We start from the raw sequence: 26341 nt of genomic DNA, 5'->3' as shown, positions 1-26341 counted from the left end.
AACAGCAACTTTCCTATGAAGGAGAGATTACAAAGCTGAACCTTTGACCAAACATCCACTGACCAATTCCATAACCACAAAAGCCTTCATGTGGCTACCGCGGACACCATATTCCTAGCCGAAGTGTGAAGCATATTATAGAGGGCATCCGCTACATAGACCATTTCCGCTTCCAACTGAGCATCCTGGCCAGAATCCGCAGATGTCCCCAAGGCCTTCTCCTGCACCTTTTGCATCCAGCACAAGCCCTCTGCATTAGACTAGCGCAGACCGCAGCTGTAAGGCTCAGAGCCGAGACCTCAAACAGCATCTTTAACAGGATCTCCAGGTTCCTGTCTTGGACATCCTTCAAGGCCACCGACCCTACCACAGGAATGGTCATTTTCTTTGTCACCGCCGACACCACCATATCCACAGCTCTAAGTTGTCCTCCAGCAGGGGATACAACCTGGCCATAACCCTGGCCACCTTCATTTCAGTTTCCAGGAAATCCCACTCCCGGTTGATAAGCTTTTCACCTTCTTTGGCAAAGGGAATGCCCTCTGCGGTCCACGGGGTTTACCCCCTCGTTGTTGGAATCCTCCTACGCAGCCTTAATTCCCAGCTCTTCCAGAACCTGAGGGATGAGAGGCCACAATGCCTCTTTATGGAATAACCTGACCACCCTCAGTTCATCCCCTTCTGCCAGAGGGACCTCATCTGCATCCGAGTCACCCTCATCGGACTAGCTGCCGGGTCCAAGCCTTGATCAGTGCTCTGGTCCACTTGTGGGTCCCCTTGTGAATCATCGCCCTGTGGATCAGTGCCATCCGAATCCTTGGAGAAATCCTCCTCCCCTCGGGATTGATCCAGGCCCAGCAGACGCAAAATGCCTCCCATCCTCGGAGGCGCCTCAGCCCGAGACTTCTTAAGCTTGCCTCGGGAAGCCTGTAAGGCTGGCCACTTATCTGTCAACTCCTTCTTAGCAAGATAGGCTTCATGCAGTAACAAAACAAAATCTGCGGAAAATCCGTTGCAGTCTCCCTGCTCCACATCTTCCCCTGTGTCCACTGACACATGTCCCCTTCTCCAGACTCCTGGTATACAGGAGAAAGCGGGGGAGAGGAGTCCCTGCCTTCCCCATCCATGGCCGGACTCCTGCCACATGGAGCTAAGATGGTCGCCATCACTTTCACCCCCCTGGAGTCTCCTGCATATGGCCTTCAGCACGTGTGCAGCGCCTGCCCCCCTGATCCCTGTGCCAAGGCTCCCTCACCTCCAGAGGCACAGCCAGGGCAGAGAAGGGCCGAACTGAGGCAGGATCTCCTCCCCCCGCAGGCCCGACAGGCTTTCCTGTGCTCAGCGGGAGACGGCATCACGATCAAAAGCGGCCCATGGCTAAAAATAAACCTGAGCAGGAGAAGAGAAACACTGCTGCCGCTTCTGTCCCGACTCCAGGTGCTGAACACAGCCCAAGCAATGTGGTTCCCTACTCACTTTCACGCCGAGCCGGCAAACTGCTCCCGATCAGCGACAGAGAACAGGCCTGAAAACTACTTTTTTTTTTTTACAATGTGCACTCCTTAAAGAGGCAGCCTCCCAAGCAACCAAGAACAAAACCAAAAGAAAGATATACTGTCCTGATTCTGGAGCTCCTGGAAGCTGCAACCGGCTGGCCTGGGTGATAGCGCTTCAGGGGGAGCGAGGGAATCAAGACCCCTGGCTTTCCCTCCTCCTGGAAAACAAAGGTCGAGCCTGGCCAAGGATTTCCAACTCCCCATTCACCCAGACCAACCAAAGAGATGGCCCACAAATGAGCCTAACACCTCCGGAAGCACTATCTTCAAATCTTCTGTCTTCTTACTAACAGTAAACTAATTTTTTTTTTTTAAACTATCATATGTATATAACTGCTTATGCTGAAAACCTGAAAGACAATGAACTGTTGGACTTTGCTCGCTGAGCATGATAAAGGATGACAAGCTGGCACAAGGAAAGTTGCACGTATACAGAAACCTGAGCTGAAGACTGGCAACCTGTGGTTGGAGAGATGTTGAAATCAGCCAAGGTGTGGACAGTGAAAAAACAAAGAGACTGTAGAGATAAGTTACAAATAAGTAAAGGCTATGTGAAGATAAAATTGAGTAGATTTTGGGACTTCCCCCGTTTGCTAGCAAAGCCCGCTACTCCCAAGAAACTCTGTACTTGCCTTTCTGGCTATAATAAAGATTTTGTTTCTCAGATATTTTTGGGTCGTATTGAATGAGCGCGTACCGAACATATACTGCAGGTTTGCACCTCTACCATCTGCTGGAGACAGAGAAATACTGAGGGACTGCAGGTGGCACTTCCAGTCATGTTGCAGTGCTTCAAAGTTTTGTTCAGTGCCTCCATCTGCTGGTAGGGATGCATAAACCCACTTGTTTGGGCTGATCTGGGGTATGAACAAGAACTGGGGCCAGAACAGTGAGATAATAGTGGAAGAGGATTCATTAGAAATGTGATGGATGAGGGAAAAGGAAAAAGGAAGACAGTGTGGAGTCCCAACATTCAAGTGATAATAACATGGAAAGGAGTAGATAATGATAAACAGTGATGCAGGCAGAAGATAGATCAAGAAGATGAAGACTGAGCAAAAGCCCCTTGTCTTGGCCATGAACAACGGAAACTTAGCAAGGGCTATTTCTGTGGAATATAGAGTAGAAGCCACATTGGAATGGATCAAGAAATGCTCAAGATGCAAGGCAGTGTAAGTAAACAGAATGCTTGAGTAGGTCGGAAACAAAAGGTAGGAAGGAGATAGGATAATAGTTATCAAGGCATGAGGGTATCCAGTGAAAGTTTTTTTTGTAGAATGATGTGGTCATATGCTGCTTGAAGTCAGTAGGATGGATGCAAACTGATGACCGAGGATATGATAGAGAGGATGACTGCAGAGAACTGAGGAGCTGGGTGTGAATGGGTTCAGAGAAACAAGTAATGAGTTTGGAGGAAGAGAAAAGATAGGCAGTTTCTTCTGTGATATCAGAAAAAGAAAGGGTGACAGGATTAAGGAAAGAGGAGAGGAATGCATGGGAGAATTGTAAAGGCCTGGAAGAGATCAGCCACTGGCTGGACAGAGAGTGAAAGAGGTTGAGTGGGAAAAGATATAGGAGGAGACAAAGAGGAGGACGGTAAGTATGGTGAAAAAATAAAAAAGACTGGAGGCAAAGATGTCAGATGGATTTTATAGGCTTGCATAGTAAGTGCAACAGAGGCCTGGATGGAAGGGAGCATACATTTGAAACGTATGAAGTCAGCATGGAACTGAGATTTTGGCTAAAGATGTTTTGTAGATGGGGAGTAGGAAAGTGGGAAACTAACTTCGGATCTAAGCCATGTTCTCTCTAACATGGATTTGTCATCTAACTACCTACTAATTTACAAGGCAGAATCATTGTATAAATGGAGAAATTACTACTTACCTGATTACTTCCTTTCCTCTAAGGATAGCAGGTCAATCCCACCAGTGGATTATATACCTCTGCCAGCAGATGGAGATGGAGCAAAAGTTGACATCACGGCTATATAGTCTCATCCCATCAGCCCACCTGAATTCTCTGGAAAAGCCAAACTGCAGACAAACTGGTTATACTTGAACATTATCATCAACAATCAACAACTCATGCTTCCAACCCAATGGGAACAGTGAGCTCAGACAAAAGAAGAAACATATGCACTAAACTAAGGGGCTCGAATAGCCACTTACCAGTCTTCATCGAAGTGCAGGAATCACACTTTGCAATGTTTGTTCTGAAAATGCTAACCATAAAATTCAATATCGGCAGCCTACGGCGGGTCTGCGATTGACCTGCCATCCTTAGAGGAAAGGAAATTATCAAGTAAGTAGTCATTTCTCCTTCCTCTGCACTTTGGCAGGTCAATCCCACCAGTGGGATGTACCAAAGCTAATTCCGAAAAGAGTGGAAAGCTGCCAGTAGTCCAGTCAAAACCGCCCCTGCGAACGTGGCATCCTCTCTAGCCTGAACATCCAAGCGGTAATGCTTGGAAAAGATGTGCAAAGATGACCACATCGCTGTTTGGCAAATCTCAGCGGATGACAACACACTTCCACTCACAATACTGCCTGAATCCTCGTGGAATGCGGTCTAATCTGTTTCGGCAAAGCAACCTCAGCAGCCACATAGGTGGCCATAATGACTTCTTTAATCCAACATGCTACCATTGCTAGCATTACTGGTGCTCCCTGTTCAACATCTCCATGGAGCCCAAACAGACGATCCAACTACTGAACAGATTTAGTCACATCCATGTGACGCAGCAAATGTCACTGGACATCCAAGGAACGCAAATGTGATACTCACTTTCATCTTTGTCCCTGTCCAAGGTGGGCAGGGAAATAGACTGATTCAAATAAGACTCCGAAACCAATTTTGGCAAAGATGAGGGCACCGTCCGAAGCTGTACCACTCCCAGAGTCATAAGCATAAAAGAATCATGCAAGAAGAGCCTGCCGCTCGGATATCCAATATGTCGAACAGATTAACTGCAAGGACAGCAGCCGCATGGAAAGCGCATGCAGCAGCTGAAAAGTCAGACCTGCCAAGAAATCCAGGTCCAAATAAGTCCCACCGAGGCATCAGAAGCTGCAAGGGGGATGAAAGTGTTAAACTCCCTTCAAAAAATGGGACACATCAAGATGGGAAGAGAAAGGCTCTCCATGAACTCGTTTCCTACATCAAGCAAGGGCTGCAACTTGAATTTTCAAAGTGCTAAGGGCGAATATCCACCCTAAAAGTTAAAGGAATATCCACCCTAAAAAGTGTAAAGCCTCGCTCAGAACACCAGGCCTCAACAAAACTCTCCAAACCCTAACTTAGGCTAGAGAAGTAGAAAAAAGTTCCTGGCCTGAAGTATAAATCACCACAGGCGAATAACCATGCTTCAAACACTGAGGCCATTCAATGACCAACTGCAAGACAAAATTGACCCGGGTCCTTATGTAGGATGGGTCCCCACTGCAACAAATCCTTCCAAGGTGGTAGCCTGAGGGGACTGCCTACCAGCCACATCTGGAGATCAACATATCACGGTTTTCAAGTCCAATCCGGAGCTACTAAAAGGACAGTGTTGGCGTGGCTTGCAATCTTACGGACAGTCCTGTCCATCAAAGGCCAGGGCAGGAACACATACAGCAGGGCACTGCATGGCCGCTCCTGAGCAAGATTATCGATGCCTAGTGCCTTTAGGTTCTACCCGTCTCAAAAAAAGCATGGAACATTTGTACTGTTGAAGGTCGCCAACAGGTCTAGATCTGGCAGGCCTCAGTGATTCACAAGGAGCCAAAAGGCTTTGTCTGCCAGCTCCCATTCTCTTGGGCACAAGTTTCTCCTGCTGAGGAAGCCTGTTCTGATATTATCTTTTCTGGCAATGTGAGAGGCAGATATGACTAGAAGATGTTGTTCCGCCCACATCATGAGTGGAACAACCTGTTGACTCTCGGTTCCACTTGGATGACACTTGTTGACTCTTGGTTCCACTTGGATGATTGATGTAAGTCACTGTCAACTCCTGACAGTGAGCTCCCCAGACCAGAAGGCTTGCATCTGTCATGAGTATCAACCAATCCGGTGCCTTCAAGGAAACTCCCTTCATGAAATGAACCCCTATAACCACCATTGCAAATGAGACCCCACCTCTAATGGTAACAGCAGCCTCACCGCATAGTCCTGTGACTGCAGCTTCCCTAAGTGGCTGGTAGGCAGTGGCTATTCCCTAAGTAAACTTGATTAATAGCAGTTAATGGACTTCTCCTCCAAGAACTTGTCCAAACCTTTTTTGAACCCAGCTACACTAATTGCACTAACCACATCCTCTGGCAACAAATTCCAGAGCATAATTGTGCGCTGAGTGAAAAAGAATTTTCTCCGATTAGTCTTAAATGTGCTACTTGCTAACTTCATGGAATGCACCCTAGTCCTTCTATTATCTGAAAGTGTAAATAACTGATTCACATCTACTCATTCAAGACCGCTTGAAACTGGTAATGATGATTCAGAATGGCAAATCGAAGAAATGGTTGATGTTCTTGGTGAATGGGAATATTCATATATGCCGCCATCAGATCCAGAGACGTGAGGTATTTCCTTGCTTGTACTGCCATCAAGACAGAGCGCACAGTTTCCATCCTGAAACAAGTGACACAAATGACAATTAACGGTCTTCAGAGCCAGTATGGGTTGAGAGGACCCTTCTGAGGAATGCGAAATTTCTTTGCCGCCAGCGCCATGACTGAAATGTGCTCAGACAAGTATAGGCACATGCCCAGCTAGATGCACAAAAAACGTGTCCAGTTATCTGTGCGTAAGAACCACGCCCAAAATGAGCACACAATGTGCGTCCAGGCACACTTGCAAGTATTCTCGCCCAAAATAGGTGCACAAACCATGCATCCAGGTATACACGCTCAAGGAATGCCCAAGCTAGGCGCACAAGTTATACATCCAGAAGGAAAGATGCCTAACTTGGACGCACAGGAATTGTATCCAAGGAGCCATCCAGTTGCACACCCATGCACCACAATCAGAGATGTAGCAACGGATGCACAATGAAACGTGGAGGCACACATCAACAACACATAGGGAAGGCGAGCGAAGTGTCGCGGCCAACCACATGACAAAAAGCCTGAGCGTGGAGCCTAGCCACAAGACTGCTAAACCCTCAGTACCTGACTCACCTCTACATCTCACAGAACTCCCAAAAGATGTGAGAGGAGAAGCCGAATGTCGAGGAAAACAGACCCGGAGCATAGCCCTCCTTGGCTGAAAGCAGGAATGGGTCCTGGCTATGGAGGTGAGAGGGCGAAAGCCTTCACCACCAAGCCTATCTCGGCCTGCAACCGCTGATGTAATCTCAAGTCCACACCACCCAAGGCTACCAGACTGAGGGAACTCTACTGAGGGAGGGATCGAATAGTATCACCACAGGAGGCAAGAAGTGTTACCGAAACGTCTTCCTGTTGTCTCGTTGTTTCTTTTTTCTTCCTTTCTTTTCTATTTTTTTTTTTTATTCACAGGTAATCCCCCATAGGGAAATGCATGTCCACCATCTCCTGGAGATGGAGAATATTGCTGGGGTGATGTTGGGGTGAGACTATATAGCCATGACATCAGCTTTTGCTCCATCTCCTGCTGGCAGAGGTGCATAACCCACTGGTGGCATTGACCTTCCAGAATACAAAGGAAAGCATATTGACTAAAATACTAATCACTGACTTATAGATTTATCAGATGACTCCATGATATAAGAGAGAATCTGAGTCAATATTGGTTTTTGACATACTGCACGCATGACTTTGTAGCTTTGCTTTTTCTAAGATACGCCTACTTAAATGAAAAGGTATGTTGTAACCCTACTTTTAGCATAAAGATCATTAAAACAACAATAAACCACCGATTTATTATAATAAGGAATAAATCATAAATGGGTATGCAGCAAGATAGACTTGTCTTGGAGTGTGAGAGGCATGAAGGAAAGTTGCATGACAAACTTGGGAAATGCATTAAAATATCCTTTACTGTACTCCCAGTTTTAGGGAGAAGCTGGTGGTGGTGGTAGTGGGTGCATGTTAGTTAACACTGTTTTTGAGTTCTGTTTTCTGTTACAGTTTTATGTACTGCATACAGAAATGAGTATGCATCCATGTGGTTGCCAAAAAAATTGATATGGAATAAAAAGGAAAGGAGTTGTCTAGTATACCATTTAGAATAAACTTGCACAATCTGCACTTTAATTTATACACTCCCACCTAGGACATAACTGGAACCGCTTCTTTCAAGGTTTGATGACAAGACTGTCTATTTTAGCTACAAAAACAGAACTACCATGTATTTACTTTTTGGGGGATAAAGAACATTTAGGAAGATGAGAAATCACATTTTTAAGTCGCTTGTACAAAAAAGGAGGGGTTTATGGTCTGAAATAATTTATCACTGTGATTTCCAAAATCCCGAGATACTAGAGACAAAAGTAGACTTGATAGTTAAAGGTACAGCTAGTTTCTGCAACTAGACATTAAATATAGTAGGGAACTGCCTCTAATTTATGTGTATGGTACAAATTTCCGACGATTAAGGTCTTATAAGAGATTGTTCATTACCTTCAAATGATTCATAATGCACTGTTCTTGTAGACAAATTTTGTTTATCAAGAACTGGACACTTAATTTTCTATTAAGTATTCATATTTGGCGCACACAAATTCTCTAGCAGCAGGTTATGAAGTCAACAACAAATGACCTGAACTTTTTTTTCTTGTATCATTTCAACATGTCAAAGTAAAATTTAGCTCAGATGGCCATGTTATTTAAAAAGTAGAAGAAAACAAATTTGCTGTCATTTTGTGGCTATGATATGAATAATTTATATTATACTATAAAGAATAACTGATATAACAAATAGGAAAATAATATTATTATAAAATGACTTGGAGAACCTAAATCATGAAACTGGTCATTTGCAGGTCTTACAGATGCATGTAGTCTTATATGCTTAATATTGCTGTATTCACACTGAAAATCATCTACATGCTTTCTAGAGCTAATCTCCTACCTTTCATAACTATTTGCCATTTCAAAAATATGATTTTGTTTTGTGAAACTGTACAATGGGATAGTAACAGGAAATAATATCCTAATAATGGATAGCAGGGTGCATAGATAAGGCAAAAGAGGAGTTTAAAAAAATGGAAGAATGGTCAAAGATTTGGCAACTGTGCTTTAATAAAAAGAAAAGAATAATACAAAATCCTATACTTGGGGTAGAAAAATCAAAGAGTTAAATACCCGTTTGGAAGGGAAGAACTCGAAGTCACAAAACAGGAAAGAGATCTAGGTCATTGATGACCTCAAAATAAGCAGCCAGTAAGAAAAAGCAGTTGGGAAAACTAATAATATATATATTTATTTATTTATTTATTTATTTATTTATTTATTTAAAGTCTCTTCTATACCGATAGCCGTTCACACATCGCATCGGTTTACATCAGAACAAATAACTTTTGGGCAGGGCCCTTACAAGTAACATTCGAGGACATAATAACTGAACTAATTACATTATGAATAAAAGGAGTAACAAGAGCCTACAAAATTTAAAACAAATATAAACACAGCTGCACACAGAATGAGCAAGACACAATATGTAGATATATAAAGAGAGGTAACACTAGCAGAAAAAGAGAAGTAGTATTAGTTCTGCACAAGTCTAGGGTGAGAGCCCATCTTGAGTATTGTGAACAACTCTGTAGACCACGCCTCCAAAAAGGACACTGATAAGGTGGAAGCAATTCAAAGGAACTCCATCAAAATGGTACAGAGTCTGCATTATAAGCTACTTAGTCTGAAGGAACAGGGAATACAATAATCAAAGCCTTTTCTGTGGGTAAATTGCTGTTTTACTTATTTAAATGGGCTTTTAAATTTTTGTTCACTCTTTAGGTGGGTAAAAGTACTCATGTATATCAGCAACATAGGTACTTTTACCCAAGGCGAGCTTTGGCTGGGGCAGACACTTACATGGGTAGTTTTCATTAAGAACTGGAAGAAAAAGCAGGCACAAATTTGTACACCTGCATTTTCCTGGGGCAATAATCAAGACATAAAATAATGTAATTTTGCTTTGATTATTCTGGCAACCCCCATGGGGTAAAAACTATCCATGGGGTTTGCAGAAACACAAGCAGTTTGATTATTGCCTCCTAAATACGTATTCTCCGGATGAAGGGAGACTGTAGATATGATGCAACCATTCAAATGCAAAGTATCGTCATGTGAAGCTAAAGGGAGGAAGGCTCAAAAGGAATGAGAGAAATTTACTTTTCATTGAGAAGATGGAGGATACCTGGAACAGACGTCCAGTAGAAGGGACAGGAGCTAAAACAGGCAAAACTCAAGCATGCATGGGACAGACACAAAATGACCTTACTGGCAAGAGAACATAAGAACATAAGAAATTGCCATGCTGGGTCAGACCAAGGGTCCATCAAGCCCAGCATCCTGTTTCCAACAGAGGCCAAAACCAGGCCACAAGAATATCACAGAATGAGCAAGACACAAGTGGGTAGGCTGGGTAGACCCAATGGTCTTTATCTGACAACATAATCTATGTTCCTGTGTTAAGTTCCTTTAGTACAGCACTATTTAAAAGAGAAAGGACCTACCATTGCAGCTTTCAGTGACATTGAATCCATGCTGGGTAAGTTTGCCAGTGGACCCTACAAAATTTAAAACAAATATAAACACAGCTGCACACAAAATCCTTTGAGAGCAAGTTGAAAAAAAAATTACATTAAACAAACAGTACCAACTGTGAGGAAGATTATGGGTCAAAACAAAGGAAATTTCATAATAAAGATCTAGCTTGCAGCATGCTCTTACAGGAGGAAAAAATAAAGTATATCCTCTACTGCACAGGGAGACCTCATTGCAAAGGTAAATCATAAGAAGTGCTGAGGAGTTAGGAAGTCTCTTTCTAAGAGCAAATTACAGCATTCTAGGACGAGAATGTGACCTGCTGGAAGGTGCCATTTTGGGGTTATGGAACAGGGAGTTCTAGATGACAGTATTTGGAGTAGGGTGTTCAAAAAATAGTACCTCTTACTCATTTAATTTTGATCAAATTTGATTAAGGTAAGTGATGATCTACCCGCTAACATAATAAATGACGGCAAATAAAGACCCAAATGGGTCCATCCAGTCCTTATGGTTGTAACTACCCCTCCTTGAAGGTTACCCCCATATAGAAATGCTACACCTACAATTAATATATTTACCCCATTTCTTTATTTCCATCCCTTAGCCACTAGGGATCCTCTGTGTAATCCAGACAATACTTTCACTTCCATATTTCTCAGAATTAGTAGAAAAAATATTTCTAAGAATAAATTTTGAAGATCCAAATTTGTATAACGTTGCCAGTGAATTTTTTCAGATTTTCTCTAAACTGTAGCCATGCCTCTCCTGTACAATGGTATGTGAGTACCATCTGACTGAACAGGAAGGATGAGAAGGCAGGTGCAAGGAGCGAGCAGAAGAAATGATCAGAATAAAAGACAAGTAACCACTTATTTTTAGGGTACTTATCAAAATAGCCTGGTATCAAGAATAGCCTTAAGATGGCCTTCCTGATACAAGTCACATCTTCAACCTCTCAAAAAAACAGTCACATGCATTCTTTCCCTCTTGCATTTAAATATGGGCTTCTTTGCCCATTCGTACAATCAAGGAAGGAGGAAGCTATACAGACAGAGGAGATCTTAAGACACAATGGACTGTATGGACAGTAAGTAATTCTAATTACTTCTCTGCCATGGATTGCCAGGGATAATATTGTAGTCCATTTCTGGCTGCACTTTCCAGGAGGTGAGTGGGAATCCTGTTTGATCAATCAAAGTGGATTTACTTTGAAAATTGGCCTATCAATGTTTTAAAGCCAGAACAGCTTAACACGCACCTCAGCACTGTTCTGTAATATACAGTTACTTTAACTGAACTAAATAATGTGTATGCCTCACTATCTTGCTGAAATGAACACACCGAACAGTGTATCTGGTTCCATACCCCAACCACAGATTACAGGGGGCATTCAGACCCCACAGAGGCTGAAAAGGTGAATAAATTGTTTACTTTTGTTTCTAAAATATTGTCCTTTTAGGTATTTGTCACTGACTCCCCAATACTCAATACCACCAAGTCTCTTGGCGTGATTGAACACTTTGGAAGGTATCAAGAATAGCCTTAAGATAGCCTTCCTGATACAAGTCATCACCAACCTCTCAAAAAACAGTCAATGCATTCTTTCCTCTTGCATTTAAATATGGGCCTCTTTGCCCATTCGTACCATCAAGGAAGGAGGAAGCTATACAGACAAAGATCTTAAGACACAATGGACTCTGTATCGACAGTAAGTACTTCTAATTATTTCTCTGCCATGGATTGACAGGGATAATATTGTAGTCCTGCACTTTCCAGGAGGTGAGTGGGAATCTTGTTTGATCAATCACAACAAATCAAAACTGGCTAACAAAAAATCAAAACTGACTCAGCAGTTTCTAAAGGGCTCTAAGGATCAACTTTATCGGCCATATTATTCAACATCTACATGGCCCCAGTTTGTATGCTGTTGGCTGGCCTTGAGATAGGATATAGCTCTATGCTAATGACATACAGTCCTTTCTCTGTAATGTCTACTTGGGCAGCCACAGCTGAAATGATCACCATCTGCCTGTCTACTGTTAAACAATGGTTATTTCATAAAAGGCTGTTATTAAATGTAAAGACAGAAATTATCATATTACAGCATCTTTCATCTCAAGAGAACACAACCTCCTTGAGTTTTGAGGGTCAGTGTATTCTGGTTGCTTCTCAAATCAAAAGTCTTGGCATTATTCTGGAATCCAAGCTTTCCATGCATGCACATGTACAAGCTGTGGCTACAGCTGCTTACTATAATTTACATGTGCTACAGAGACTTAAGCCTTTGTAAATCCTTCAGATTTTCACACTGTATTTCAGTCTCTGGTGTTTTCTAGCCTTCACTATTATAATTGTATCTTTATTGGCATGCCTGCAAATGCTCTGAGAGCACTTCAACTTGTTCAGAACTCTGCAGCACGAGTCTTAACCAGTGCTAAATTGCTAGATCATATTACGCCTGTTTTGTACAATCTTCATTGGTTGCCGGTTGTATGGAGGGTTAAGTATACAATAATTATGCTGACACACAAATTATTGAGCAATAAATCACTCCCATGGATTAATTCTATGCTGCAAATTTATAATTCCACTCACATGCTTAGATCAGCTCATAGTGCCTTGTTAGATATTCCATCTATGAGGGCAGCACGTCTCACAGAAACTAGAGAATAGTCCTTCTCAGTTGCGGCCCCTACATTATGGAACTCTCTCCCCGAACAACTGCATCTTATCATATGTACACAGGCATTTCATAAGAGTTTGAAAATATATTTATTCGCTCAAGCATTTGGGATGACTTAAACAATTCCATACCCTGTCCCAGAACCCCCCTAAATTGCTCCATTTTTGCCTTTAACATTTACATGCTACACAGCTAGTATGCATCTACTTCCAGCTTTACCAAAATACTTGCATGTGTACATGCTACTTACATGCTAACTTCCAATTTTATGTACAGAAACCTTTTAAAAAATAACCCCTTTATAAAGTACAAATAAAAAGCATTTAATGTAAAACAAAATAATAATAATAACATATGAGGTCTATATTCAGACACAGTCTGGATAGCAAAGTTATCCGGCTAACTTTGGAGGCATATTCAACAGTGCAACCACACTCTTGAATATAGTAGAATATCTTAATTAGTTGGCCGGCTAACTTTAGGACAGTTTTTTGACTCAATCAGACTTAGCTGGCTAAGTCATCCGGCTAACTCTCAAAATTGAAGTTAGCCAATTAACTTAGCTGGCTAATTCAACTCCTCCCAGTTACACCCCTGAACCGCCCCTAACTTACCCGGTTAAATTATAGCAGCCTAATTTATTAGCTGGCTAGAATTTATCTGGATAAAGGCTGAATATAGCTGGGTAAGCCATATAGATGGATAACTCATTATGTTATCCATCTAAATGGCTTTTGAATATGTACTCCACATGTTTTTCCACAGTTATTGTATACTACTTACTGGGTATTTGGATTGGGGTCCATAAGAACCCCATAACTGCACCAAGATGAAATTTAAACTTGCCTGTTGATTTCCTTTCCTTTAGTCCTGTCAGACCAGTCCAGATGAGTGGGTTATGTCCCCCTGCCAGCAGATGGAGACAAAAAAAAAAGCTCAAAGCTGACTTCATTCCCTTTACAAGGTTCTGGTGCAGTCTTCAGCATCCTATATCAAAGCTAAGACAATTGTTTTGGCTTCCAGAACACTTCTGAAGACAATTGTTTTCTTTTGGTTTTCAGAACATCACCACCACAACCAAATCTGATGCAGCCAAGAAATTTCACTCCATGGAATAAGATTAACCTTTGGGCACAATTAGGACAACTATCTTCAGAGTGAGCAACATACTTGCTTTTAGCTTTCAGAACTTGTCAGATTGTGAATCCTTATCACTATGGCTTTCCTAGCAGGAATAAAGGAAAGGAAATAAACAGGTAAGTTTAAACTTCACCTTCCTTATTGTTCATGCCAGACAGTCCAGACAAGTAGAACATACTTAACCTCTATCCAGAACAGGCAGGAAGAAGCCATGATAGCTCCCAGACCTCACAGGGGCTCCAAACTCTAGCCCAGTTCTGCAGGGGCAGTTTCGCCAAATGCATTTATTTTTCATATACCATAACAGGAATGAACCTCATTCCTAAGCCATGGCATGTTGGGGATGATCTCAATCTCTCAAATTTACTATAAACGCTCTTTTTAGTACTTGCATTGCGCCAAAGAGAGCCTCCTTCTGGAGTTCATAGAGTGTAATTTTCACAGGCAATATATCAGGATGCACTTGAAAATTCCTCTTAATCAGGCCAGTGGCACCCAATATAATTGGGACTATTTAAATATTCTTCTGCCACATTTTCTTGGTCTCTGATAGTATCTCTTGGTACTTAAGGATCTTTGCTTTCTCCATATGATCCACAAAATAATTGCTGGGTACTGACATCTCTTGTTATGTGGTCCCTTGTTTGCACTACCAAGGCTGTACTCCAACACTAAGTATCCTAGATAAGTAGCCAGATTCTCTCAATATCCAGGACTGTAAAAACGAATGGAAGGGATCTTTTAGGGAAGAATCCTCTGACTGGAGGAATAAAGAAGAATAATCTCTACTTGAATTTTTCAAACAAGGTCCAAGTAATGTTCAAACTCCCAGTGGGAACACATGCAGAAGATTGGATGTGGGCCATGATTCTACCAGGATATCCAAAACCCCTGGCTTGATCATCTTAGAGCTTCACCAGGCTGATTTTAAATGCAGTCGTGGAAGTGCCACAGTTAACCCCTAGTAAGGCAAAGGTAACTTCTGCCAGTCCTTAACACTTCAGGGTCTCAAGAGTGTTGGCTCAAAAACATTTGTCTGTATGATGACAATATCATTAGAAGATCTAGAGGTGAAATCAAGATGTAAAAAAAACTGGATCTGTTGGTGAACGTAAACAGGTCTCTGACTATACCAACGCACATCCGTATTTGATGATTCAGACGCTAACTCAGCAAAACCGGTGAATTTATCGCATCATGACCATCATACTAGGCATCATCGTGAAAGCTTGCGCTATTATGACTCAGCCTTATGCTTAATCATCAGACATTTAAATGGGAAGTCCCACAAAAATCCTTTTTTTCAAGACAATTTTTTATGTGCTATTAAAACTCAATGGAGTAAAGTACTTAGCTCAGTAATATATATCTTTTTCCAACTTCTTCGTGATGGTCCATTTTCTCCCGACTAAACAAGTAACCGGACATGGGGTCATGTTTCGGATTGCTGGTTCCTTATGCCAGTCCTTTCTCAAGGGAAGTTTTCCTGCGTCAAAAAACTTCATGAGAAACAATACAAATAAGATAAAATATCACAGCGACCAATAACTTATATTCAGATACGCAGCACTACCAAAGGACTTACGTAAATGTTGCAAACAATGGCGATCTGGCGTTTCGTTTCAGATCATTATTTTCATTTCCGGAAAGCCTCCGGAACTAACTTAAATACCCTTGTAATGACATCACTAAGCCCCCACTACATGCGGGAATCCCTTGCAGCACAATCTAATTTACATGTACAAAGGTATTTAAGTTAGTTCCGGAGGCTTTCTGGAAATGAAAATAATGATCTGAAACGAAACGCCAGATCGCCATTGTTTGCAACATTTACGTAAGTCCTTTGGTAGTGCTGCGTATCTGAATATAAGTTATTGGTCGCTGTGATATTTTATCTTATTTGTATTAAGTTTCTCATGAAGTTTTTTGACGCAGGAAAACTTCCCTTGAGAAAGGACTGGCATAAGGAACCAGAGAAGATGGACCGTCATGAAGAAGTTGGAAAAATATATATATTACTGAGCTAAGTACTTTACTCCATTGAGTTTTAATAGCACATAAAAAATTGTCTTGAAAAAAAGGATTTTTGTGGGACTTCCCATTTAAATGTCCGATGATTAAGCATAAGGCTGAGTCATAATAGCGCAAGCTTTCACGATGATGCCTAGTATGATGGTCATGATGCGATAAATTCACCGGTTTTGTTGAGTTAGCGTCTGAATCATCAAATACGGATGTGCGTTGGTATAGTCAGAGACCTGATGACAATATCAGCCAGGTGATCTGCTACTAAGTCCTGCATGGGAACTCCATCACAGATCAAATCTGACTTACCAAGGTTTCTGAAGGCTACTAGATTCCCTCAGCTTGTTCAGATCAGTAAATGGCATTACACTGACTGCTGCCATCCGGGCTGCCTTCCCCCGAGCTACAGTCCAGGATTTCTGGAGTGCTAGGCGACTGACTCTGGCTCTCGGCTTAGACCTAGAACTGTTGATTCTCCACTAGGACTCCTGCCTCCACTTCAGATACCCTGGAACATAACTCTCCTCCCAACCTATAAGACTCATACCTATGGTGTGAAATAAACCTGTGAAGGAGATTTTAAATCTATCCCTGCAGGAGACAACTATGAAAGCCACATAATCAGGCTCCTTCTAATTTCCCTGGAGAGAGGGAAAACAGCATTGGAAACTGTACTATTGGATAAACCCTGAGACCTGTGCATACTGAATAACATGCATATGGGTCTGCGTTCAAGGTATCAGATTCAGGACTGTTGCCCTGGAATCTAGGACCTGCAGAATGGACCATGCTCAGAGTGGATGTGGAAATGGGAGATCTGAACACTGGAAGTAAGGTACAGAGCTCTCAATGTCCAAGGCCTCAAGTCCACTTTCTTCTTCAGATATAAGAGGGATTCTCTATACTCCAGAGTTTAGGAAAAGACAAACTTCTGCTCAAGATAATTATCAGTGAGCCAAACCTGCATGACCCTGGCTGTAGCCGAACGACTTTCTTGCTCTACTGAGCCCTGAATAGTCAGACGCCTGAATAAAGGAGGAAAAAGAGACCCTCCTTGCATAGGGAGGCTTTTATTACCCCTTGACCTGGGGTCATGGTTAGCACAATGGGAGAGCCTCAAAGATGTCAGTTAGGGATCCAGGATAATGCAATTCAGAAATATCTGGTAGTAACCCCTGGAGAGGATAAGGGGACTTGCCACTCTGTATCCATATAGGTAACTACCTAAGAAGAGGTTCGCCAATCTCATGGGGACCTCAAGAATACAACTTGCCACTTGTTCTGGGAGACCCAAAGTTAATTGTACTACACCCCAACCTCCCTTCAAGGGACAGAGAGCCCCATATACTGTGGCTCCAAACCAGTCTAATACTAACACCCCTGAGGCCTATACTATGGACAACAGAGAAGCCTCCCTAAGTGGTGTCTGACCACCCAGCTTCAAGTGTGGCTGTGAAGGAGCATGCCACAAACACAGCAGCCCACAACAATGGGAAGTCTGCCTCAGCTGCACACATTGTCTTGGTCTACCTACTCAAGGAAGGGAGAGAGCTGCCTGAGCAGATTGCTTATAAGCTCTGGAATGGCTCCAATTAAGACTGGACCTGGGGAGGTGCGGAATCAGGAAAGGAGAGCTTCAGATAGGCACCCCTAGCCAGTCTCTGAGCTTTAGTTCCTAAACTTTCAGGACAAGTCCAAAAGAAATTAACCTTTAGAGAGGGTGAAACTGTACAATGAAGCTGAGACAGCAAAGGCGGTCATTCTGTGGGAGAGCTCCTGAAAAGCATGGCCGTAATTAGCTCAGACCAGGCTATATGGGGGACTCAACGAAAGGAGCTCCTAGCATCACTTACCTCCACCGTGCAAGACTCAAGAGCCAGGAATCCAACTGTAGATCCCCGCACAGAGAAGTTTGAGACCTTCTCCCTTTGCACACTGTTACCTGCGAGGAAGATCACCATGGCTTCCTGCAAGGGATGGTAGACTCCATGCAGGAAGACTGGCGTCATGGAGCCACTGCAAATAGCTGATTGGGGTGAGAGACTATAGAAAAAAGAAAGACTGTTTACGTCTCACTCATCTAGACTAAATCTTTCTATCATGGGGGTCCCTAGACGTGGGGCTCCCTCCACCAACTGCAGCCTTAAGACAAAGACAATCCCGCCCCCCCCAGCTGATCCAACACCATAATCTTCTCTCCCCTGGGAAGGGAGCATAGATCTCTCAAGGTCACCTTCAGACTGGAAACAGGTGGTGTCTCACACTGGGGAAAGTTTATCTCAAACAGTCAGATGTAGCGAGAAGCACCCAGGAATATGGAATCCTCCTAAAGATTACTGCCTCTCATCGAGCTGCAGGATCCCTGGAATTAAGGGTCACCAGCTCCTCTCTCATGTACAGCCTCCCCAAATAAGGCATTATTCCCTTAGGAGGCGGCAATCTCTCCCTGTCTGCTGGAATTTGCTGTCTTTTTCTCCTCTTGTCCAGTTGACTCCCTAGGACTGTCCAGCCAGTGGCGTGCTCTAGCTCCTCAAAGGTTCTTCCATGCAGAGACATGGATAAGGGCTAGGAAATGCTCAAGGAGGAAATAAAGGAGCTGCCCAAGCAGGACCACGCTGGGATTTTCTTTCTTTTTTTTTTCTTTTTTTAAAAGCTACAGCAATCATCAGCCTAATTTGGCCTTTAGAGACCTTCTAGAAAGCTTGATTTGCATAGAGGGGAAGAAAGCCGTTCTCTGCAGGCTATTCCCGCCATTGCTCTGCTAGCAAGGAAGGCAGAAAGAGCTCCAACATGCCTGTGAGGTCACCTGCTGAAATAAAAACCTGGTAGAGAACTGAAGCTGCGCAGGCTCTGCTGTGTCTCAGGGAAAATACATGGTTCCCATGGAATGCCCTCATTCAAGTATAAGAGGGAAAGAGGGAAGTAAAGAGCCTAGCAGGCTTGACCTACTATTTATTTTTGGCACAAAGCAGTGATAAAATTGCTGCTCATCTCGCCAAAATGGAAGCATCAATCAGGCCCTGTTCCACACGCACTAAAGCACTGCTTTCCGTCGTAGAAGCCAGGACTCGAGCTGGGGAACCCATCCAGTTTTGCTTTTGGCAGGCTGCTGACCCTCTGCGGATTGCTCCTGCCCTGCCTGGCACCTGCCTACTCACAAGCCAGGAAGGATGCACTGGCTGACATACTGTGACTTACTTACATCCAGCCACAGGCCTCCCTCTTTTCACAGTCATAGCGAAAGCAAGCAGAGAGAGGGAGGGTGATCATTTCAGACCCCCTGACCAAATCCAACACTGCAACATAAGAAACCGGGAGGCAGTCTGGGGAAGCGGCTGTGCTAAAAGCCTTTTTGTTTTTTTATATAAACTCTACTGCCTCCCGTTGATCTCCATACTTGCAGCACAACAGGGAAGTAGTATAGTTTATATTAAAAATTACCAGCTAATGGAGGGAGCATGTGCTATCAGTAGCTCCTGTTGCCAGACCCACCAAGGGCACAAAGTCACTGAGGTCCATCCATGCTTAACCCATTGGTGTGGGAACTCAGACCCCAACTGAGTTAATTCCAAAGGGGGGAGGGACTATCAGTCTCAACAGGACCATCGCCTGGAGCACCCACAAGACTCAGCCTACCCTCCATCAGGAACCTGAGCTTAAAGCCTTCCTGGGAGCAGCCTACTCCTAACTGCTGCACCAGGCCACATGTCTGCGCTATCTGCTGGAATCCCGAAAAACTGCAGCTGACCCCTATAAAGGGAGGAAGGTCAGCTCTGAGCTTTTTTTTCAGACTCCATCTGCTGACAGGGGGACATAACCTACTCATCTGGACTGGTCTGGCATGGATAATAAGGAATGTCTATAGGGTTTGAATGTCTCCCAAACAGTATTAATAGGTTTGTTTTCAAGAGAGGTGATGACAATTAATGAAAATATGCTAGTCCTTCCTATTACAAACTTGTTTTCCTAGATATTGATTAAGCATATTTCTCTACTGTTTGAAAAAAAAAGCAAAGAAAGCTGATGAGAGTAAATCTTTTGCAATAATCAAAACAGTCTTTAAAAGGTATGATTATTTTCTAAAGTAAGATGCTGTAGCAACCACAATGCACAAACAAATCTGTCCAGTGGCTGCATAATAAGCATTACTCACAAAATGTCACTTTCTTGCCAAACTAGCTTTCCTGGACAGAGTTCATATTAGACTCAATGACTTTACAGACTTATCAGAACTGCAACAATTCTCAGGTCCGAGCTTGTATGTTCTTAGTTTCTGTTCAGTGGTAGTATCTGAATAGCAGAGAGCTTACCTGGTCTGGCCTGTGTTGCTGTATGGTATTATATATGTAACTCAGTCCTGCTCTTGTTAATACAAAAGAGGCTTGTTCATTGATAAGCGTATCCAAATGAGCTTCAATCTGAAAATCAATATAGGAAAAGAAATGTATGTCAATGCTACTGAAATACATTTTGGGTATTGACAGGATGAGTTTCAAGAACACAGTTTTCAAAGAAGGTCAGCAATGTGTGTGCATGCATGAAAAATGCTTGCCTTTAGAGAACAGACATCATGCAGCTATAAGCGTCATGGAAAAACCTAACCAGTTCCAATAGTCATGCTGTGCAAAATATATTCAAGATCTGCAACATCTTCCTCACCAAAAAAAAGCATGGCATACAAACTATCACAGTAATGATCTGTAAACTCTGAATCTGTATAGACATTGTTTTATTGAATTAATGCCTATAAAATATTTACCTGAAACTGCAGCATTTCTAGACGTTTGTCAGTGAACTCAAAGAGGGCCAGGGTCGTCTTCATCATGTAAAGGGAATTTACCATGTATGTGGCCATGTCAGCCGTTCCTAAATTACTGGCAGAGACCGTGCACATCTGTAAGAGTGGATCCAGGACACAGGAGAGAACCTAGAATTGAGAGCAGCAGAAAGAGCTTTACTTCCTTGGCTGAGATGGTCCTCTGGCATAATGCAACACGTTCCATCAGCTGGTGATTAGCTTTATTTTAACTACGCCTGAACAGCTGTTTGGAAAGTATAGGTTCCCCACAAATGCAACCAATTTCATATGCGTCAGAGGATACCCTTTGTTAGCGAAAGGTGAAATAGATCACGATAACTGTGGTCTCTTAGGCTTATTCCTGCGTTAATCGGGAAACATGCATAACCTGTTTGTCATTGGCTTGCATTAATTAGAGAAGCAAGTAAGGACAAATCAACCCTGGACAAGCCCCAGAAAAGGTCTGACTGAGTCCCTCTGCGAGTTTGTAAAGTGCAGATCATGTGCCTATTCTGACATCTTTTCCTTTTTTAAAAGAGTGTTTAAGTAAAATATGGGCTTCCTTTCTTCTATTGCATTTTTTTTTTTTACATTTTTTTCTTTTTAATACAGATTTATCTCCAAACATATTTTCAGTGCTTTTCAACTCTAGGCTGCAAAGCACTAATAAGGTGGTTAAATTAACCTGGAGGATGGAAAACTTGCCTAGCAGTGGTCCTATCAGAGTAAAATTGAGGAGAGGAGGGGGAGAGGGAAGTTGAGAAGCTTGACTATGAGCCTAGCAGAAATGGCCATGGCCTAGCCTAGCCATGGCCATGACCCAATAACAGTGAGATCATTTCTAATAAGACAAAAATGTGAAAATTTTCCAAATCTATGTACATGCATGCCTTTTTCGCCCTTCTGACTATATCACCTGCACAAAATCAGCTTGTCGAGCATCCAGAGGTACAACAGAGGAATCATGGGATGCAAGAACCTCTCGCAGTAACACAAGTGTTTGATTCAGGGCAGAACTTGGTCCAAGATCAGGTGGTGGGAGCTCAACCTATGGAGAAAAAGGATGTATTTGGTTTTTTTAAATCTCCAAACTGGGCTACATTTTCAGCAAACAACTATATAAAATGTCTTTTAATAACCAGTTAGCCATTTTTTTCACAGCCTATTTATTATTATACAACCATTTATACTTAAATACCAATTTCCTAAAAATATGAACCCAAAGCAGTTTCCAGCAACAATAAAATAAAACACAATGTAAAATACAATAATCAATACAAAATGCAATAAGCAATATAGGACATTTCAGAGTCTTCGTAGTCTAGTTATTAACCATTTGCAGCTGGATAACCAGAGGGACAAGGAGGTAAACTAAGGCAATTAGTATGTCAAAGGGTAAGCTCTTATTCACCAAGTTGATCCCATAGCATGTGTGTGGCAGAGGAGGAGTACAGTATGTGGGCATGGCAAAACTAATAACATTCTGTGCGGGGGGTGTCACTAGATCTTTTTTGGGGAAGCAAATACGTCCCAGTTTTTGTACTGCCCTTTTTATTTCTAAGAACATTTCAGCATCATTCCACCATGGATTTGAAATGCAGCATTCTAGCAGCCATAGTGGTCCCAAAGAAAATAGGATTAATTTTAGGTTGAAATACTTTTTATTGGACTAACATAAAAATGTTTGCCTCCTTGCCTCTAATTTTGGTCCATATAGAAATCTTTCCCTGCGCAACTTCTTCATATTTAAAAAAAAAAAAAAAGCAAAAGCAAATTTCTTATCGGACCCCTACAAAAGGACAAGGGTTTCATGCTATAATAAAACGAGCTTCCAGCAATGTCTCTTATTATGTGAGTGTCATCCTGCATGTGCTTGGTGTAGCTCTAGCTGTCTAGCAGCATTGCTTACTTGTAACAGGTGTTCTTAGGACAACAGGGTGTTAGTCCACACATATGGGCGACATCATCCGATGGAGCCCGGCATGGGAAACTTTGACTGGCACACTGAGCATGCCCAGCATGCCACTATCCACGCATCCACATGGGTTCCCTCTTTAGTCTCACAACATAGAATTATGAAAATAAATAAATAAACAGGAGAAACCCAACTCTGGTGGTGGCGAGCGGGTTTCATGAGGACTAACATCCTGCTGTCCTAGGAGAACCCCTGTTACAGGTAAGCAACTCTGTTTTCTCCTAGGACAAGCAGGGTGGTAGTCCTCACATATGGGTGAATCCTTAGCTACAGGCTGTCCCCGAAGACAAAACAACCAACAGGCACCTAATGACATGCCAATAGGCCCAATAACAGTGGTGCTGTTGGTAACTGAGTGGAACAGCCTGAATCCAAAAAAAGGACCGCAGGCAGGAAGAACTGGGTTTCACAGCTGAAAGAGACTCTGGAGGACAGATTGGTTGACGCTGCTGTCAGACCGGCCAACCCTGTCCAGGCAGTAGTGAGAGGCAAAAGTGTGGAGAGAACTCCATGTCACAGCCTTGTAGATCTCGTCCACAGAGACTGCCTTCAAGTGGGCCACTGAAGTTGCCATGGCTCTGACAGAATGAGCCTTGATGTGGCCCCCAAGCTGCAGTCCCGCCTGAGAATAGCAGAAGGAGATGCAATTTGTCAGCCAGTTGGACAGGGTCAGATTAACAACTGCAACTCCTAATCTATTCGTGTCAAACGAGATGAAGAGTTGCGTAGACTGCATATGGCCTGCCGTATGCGCCAAGTAGAAGGCTAAGGCTCTCTTGCACTCCAGACTGTGCAGAGCCCGTTCGCCCTGGTACAAATGAGGCTTGGGATAAAAGGTGGGCAAGATGATCGACTGGTTAAGATGGAAATCTGTCATCACCTTAGACAGAAATTTAGGGTGCATGTGCAGAACCACTTTATTATGGAAGAATTTTGTGTAGGGTGGGTACGTCACTAAGGCCTGAAGTTCACTGACTCTGCGCGGAGGTGAACACTACCAAAAATATGGTCTTCCAAGTCAACTTGAGGTCACAATAACACAGCAGCTAGAAAGGAGATTTCATGAGTGAGCCAACACCACATTGAGGTCCCAGTACACGGCGGAGGGCCGCAGGGGAGGATTCAGCTGAAGCAGATCCCGCATAAAGCGTCCCATAATGGGTTGCACAGAGATGGGTGAACTATCCACGCCCCAGTAAGCACCGATTGCACTCAGGTGTACCCTGAGTTAGTCTTTAAGCCAGCGTCCAAAAGGTGTAGGAGGTAATCCAACAGTTTTGGTGTAGAGCAGGAGAACGGATCCAGGCCTCGGTGCTCACGCTCACGCTTTGACAGTTCCCCTGTCCTGTCAAAGCTTCAGGAGAGCCTTCATCACCAGGGGAAGTGGAGGGTATGCATACAGAAGGCCCTTGCCCCAATGGCGGGCAAAGGCATTTGAGGCTAGTTTACCGTCCCCCCCTAAACAGGCAGCAGAAATGATCCACCTTCCTGTCACAGGGGGAAGTGAACAGATCCACGTCTGGAGTCCCCCAAAGGTGGAAGATCTGCCACTTCCTGATTCAGGGACCACTTGTGGGGTCAGAAGGCTTGACTCAGCCTGACCGCCACCACATTCTCCATCCCAGCCAGGTACATAGCTCAGAGCACTATACCCAAAACCAGATCTGAATGGTTTCTTGGCACAGGAGAAACGACCTTGTACCTCCCTGTTTGTTGAGGTACTACATTGCCACCTGGTTGTCGGTCTGGATCAACCTCTTTAACTGAACCACAGCATCCCTCACCTTGTGTTGGTGGCAGAGATTGACCAACTTGGAGCAGGGGATGACCTTTCAAAATTCCCCCTATCCAGATTGTGCTCACTACGGATGTATCCAATCTGGGGTGGGGTGCCCATTAGGAGGAGCTCTGCACCCAGGGCTTATGGTTCGCCCAGGAAGTTCAGTGTCAGATCAACTTTCTGGAGTTTCACAGCATCCCTCACCTTGTGTTGGTGGCAGAGACTGGCCAACTTGGTATGCCCAGAGCACATACCGGATTGCATGAAACTCCAGGAAGTTGATCTGACACTGAACCTCCTGGGCGGACCATAAGCCCTGGGTGCAGAGCTCCTCCAAGTGGGCACCCCACCCCAGATTGGATACATCCGTAGTGAGCACAATCTGGATAGGGGGGATTTTGAAAGGTCATCCCCTGCTCCAAGTTGGCCAGTCTCTGCCACCAACACAGGGAGTCCCGGAGAGGTGAGCAGTGCGGATGCAGACGTGGAGATCCTGGGAAGCCTGCCACCAATGGGACTGCAAGGTCTATTGAGCTCTGCGCAAATGTAAGCAAGCTAAGGGAGTAAAACGGATGGTTGCGGCCATGTGTCTCAAGAGTTGCAACATGCGTCGAGCCGAAATCTGCTGGTTCTGGTGGACCATTCCTGCAATGGATACCAAAGTGATCCACCGGGCGCCAGAAGATACACTCGGACCTGGCACCAATGAAATTCAATTGAGGCGACGAGTCAAGATGGGTCTTTGGGTAGTTGATGATAAACCCTAAAGATTCTAACACCCGAATGGTCAAACTCAAAGACGGCACTGCTCCCTCCTGGGTGGGGCTCTTGATGAGCCAATCATCCAGGTAGGGGAACACATGCACCCCTAACCTGCAGAGGTATGCCCCCTCTACAGCCAGGCAACTTGGTGAAGGCACAGGGGCCAAGGCAAAACTAATGGCAGCACCCTGTAGAGAAAATGCTGCTCGATCAACACAAACTGCAGATACTTCCTGTGACCTTGGAAGATCTTGATGTTGATGTGCATGTAGGCATCTTTTAGATCAAGGGAGCAAAGCCAATTTCCTCTTTGTAGGAGGGTAATCAGGGTTCCCAGAGAGACCATCTTGATCTTTTCTCTTTTTAGAAACTTGTTCAAGGCTCTCAAGCATAGAATGGGATGGAGTGCCCCTCTTCTCCTTGGAATCAGGAAACAGTGGGAGTAGAATCCCCACTGTCTCAGCAGAACGGGCTCGACAGCTCTGGCCCTTACCAAGGAGGTGAGCTCTGCCAACAGTGTTTCCTGATGCAATGACTGACGGGGAGCGCGGGGGAGAGTCCGGAGGGACACTCAGGAAGTTCAGCCAGTACCCTCGACTCACGATGGGCAGAACCCACTGGTCCGATGTAACGCTGGGCCAACGGTACAGAAAGAACCATAACCAGCCACCAACCAGAGGGTCCTGTGTCGAGGGTATGGGCAGTTGGCTTATGCTCCCTCAAAGCCAATCAAACTCTCATGCAATCTGTCAGCCAGTTGGACAGGGTCTGCTTAGCAACTGCAATTCCTAATCTATTCCTGTCAAAAGAGATGAAGAGTTGCGTAGACTGCATATGGCCTGCCATATGCACCAAGTAGAAGGCTAAGGCTCTCATGCACTCCCAGCTGTGGGAAGTGGGAAGGTAGTATTTCCTCTGGCAGTAGAAAGGCCTTCTTGGGCCCTGACATG

The 26341-nt window shown here is 43.7% G+C and overlaps 1 protein-coding gene across 1 annotated transcript in view; it reads right to left on the bottom strand.

The window, feature by feature from the left end:
• The window catches only part of COG6 (component of oligomeric golgi complex 6), a 284653-nt gene that overhangs the window by 42667 nt on the left and 215645 nt on the right, over positions 1 to 26341 (bottom strand). Inside the window, exons 14-17 of the mRNA XM_029602762.1 lie at positions 21791 to 21922; positions 20836 to 21003; positions 20387 to 20494; positions 10195 to 10248 (exon numbers count right to left, since the gene is read on the bottom strand). Coding sequence (XP_029458622.1) covers positions 10195 to 10248; positions 20387 to 20494; positions 20836 to 21003; positions 21791 to 21922 — 462 coding nt within the window. The remainder of the gene's footprint in view (positions 1 to 10194; positions 10249 to 20386; positions 20495 to 20835; positions 21004 to 21790; positions 21923 to 26341) is intronic.

The sequence above is a fragment of the Rhinatrema bivittatum genome, chromosome 5 (assembly GCF_901001135.1).
Source record: "Rhinatrema bivittatum chromosome 5, aRhiBiv1.1, whole genome shotgun sequence".
Lineage (NCBI taxonomy): Eukaryota > Metazoa > Chordata > Amphibia > Gymnophiona > Rhinatrematidae > Rhinatrema > Rhinatrema bivittatum.
The sequence above is the reverse complement of the archived record's forward strand: the minus strand, read 5'-3'. Positions and strand labels throughout refer to the sequence as shown.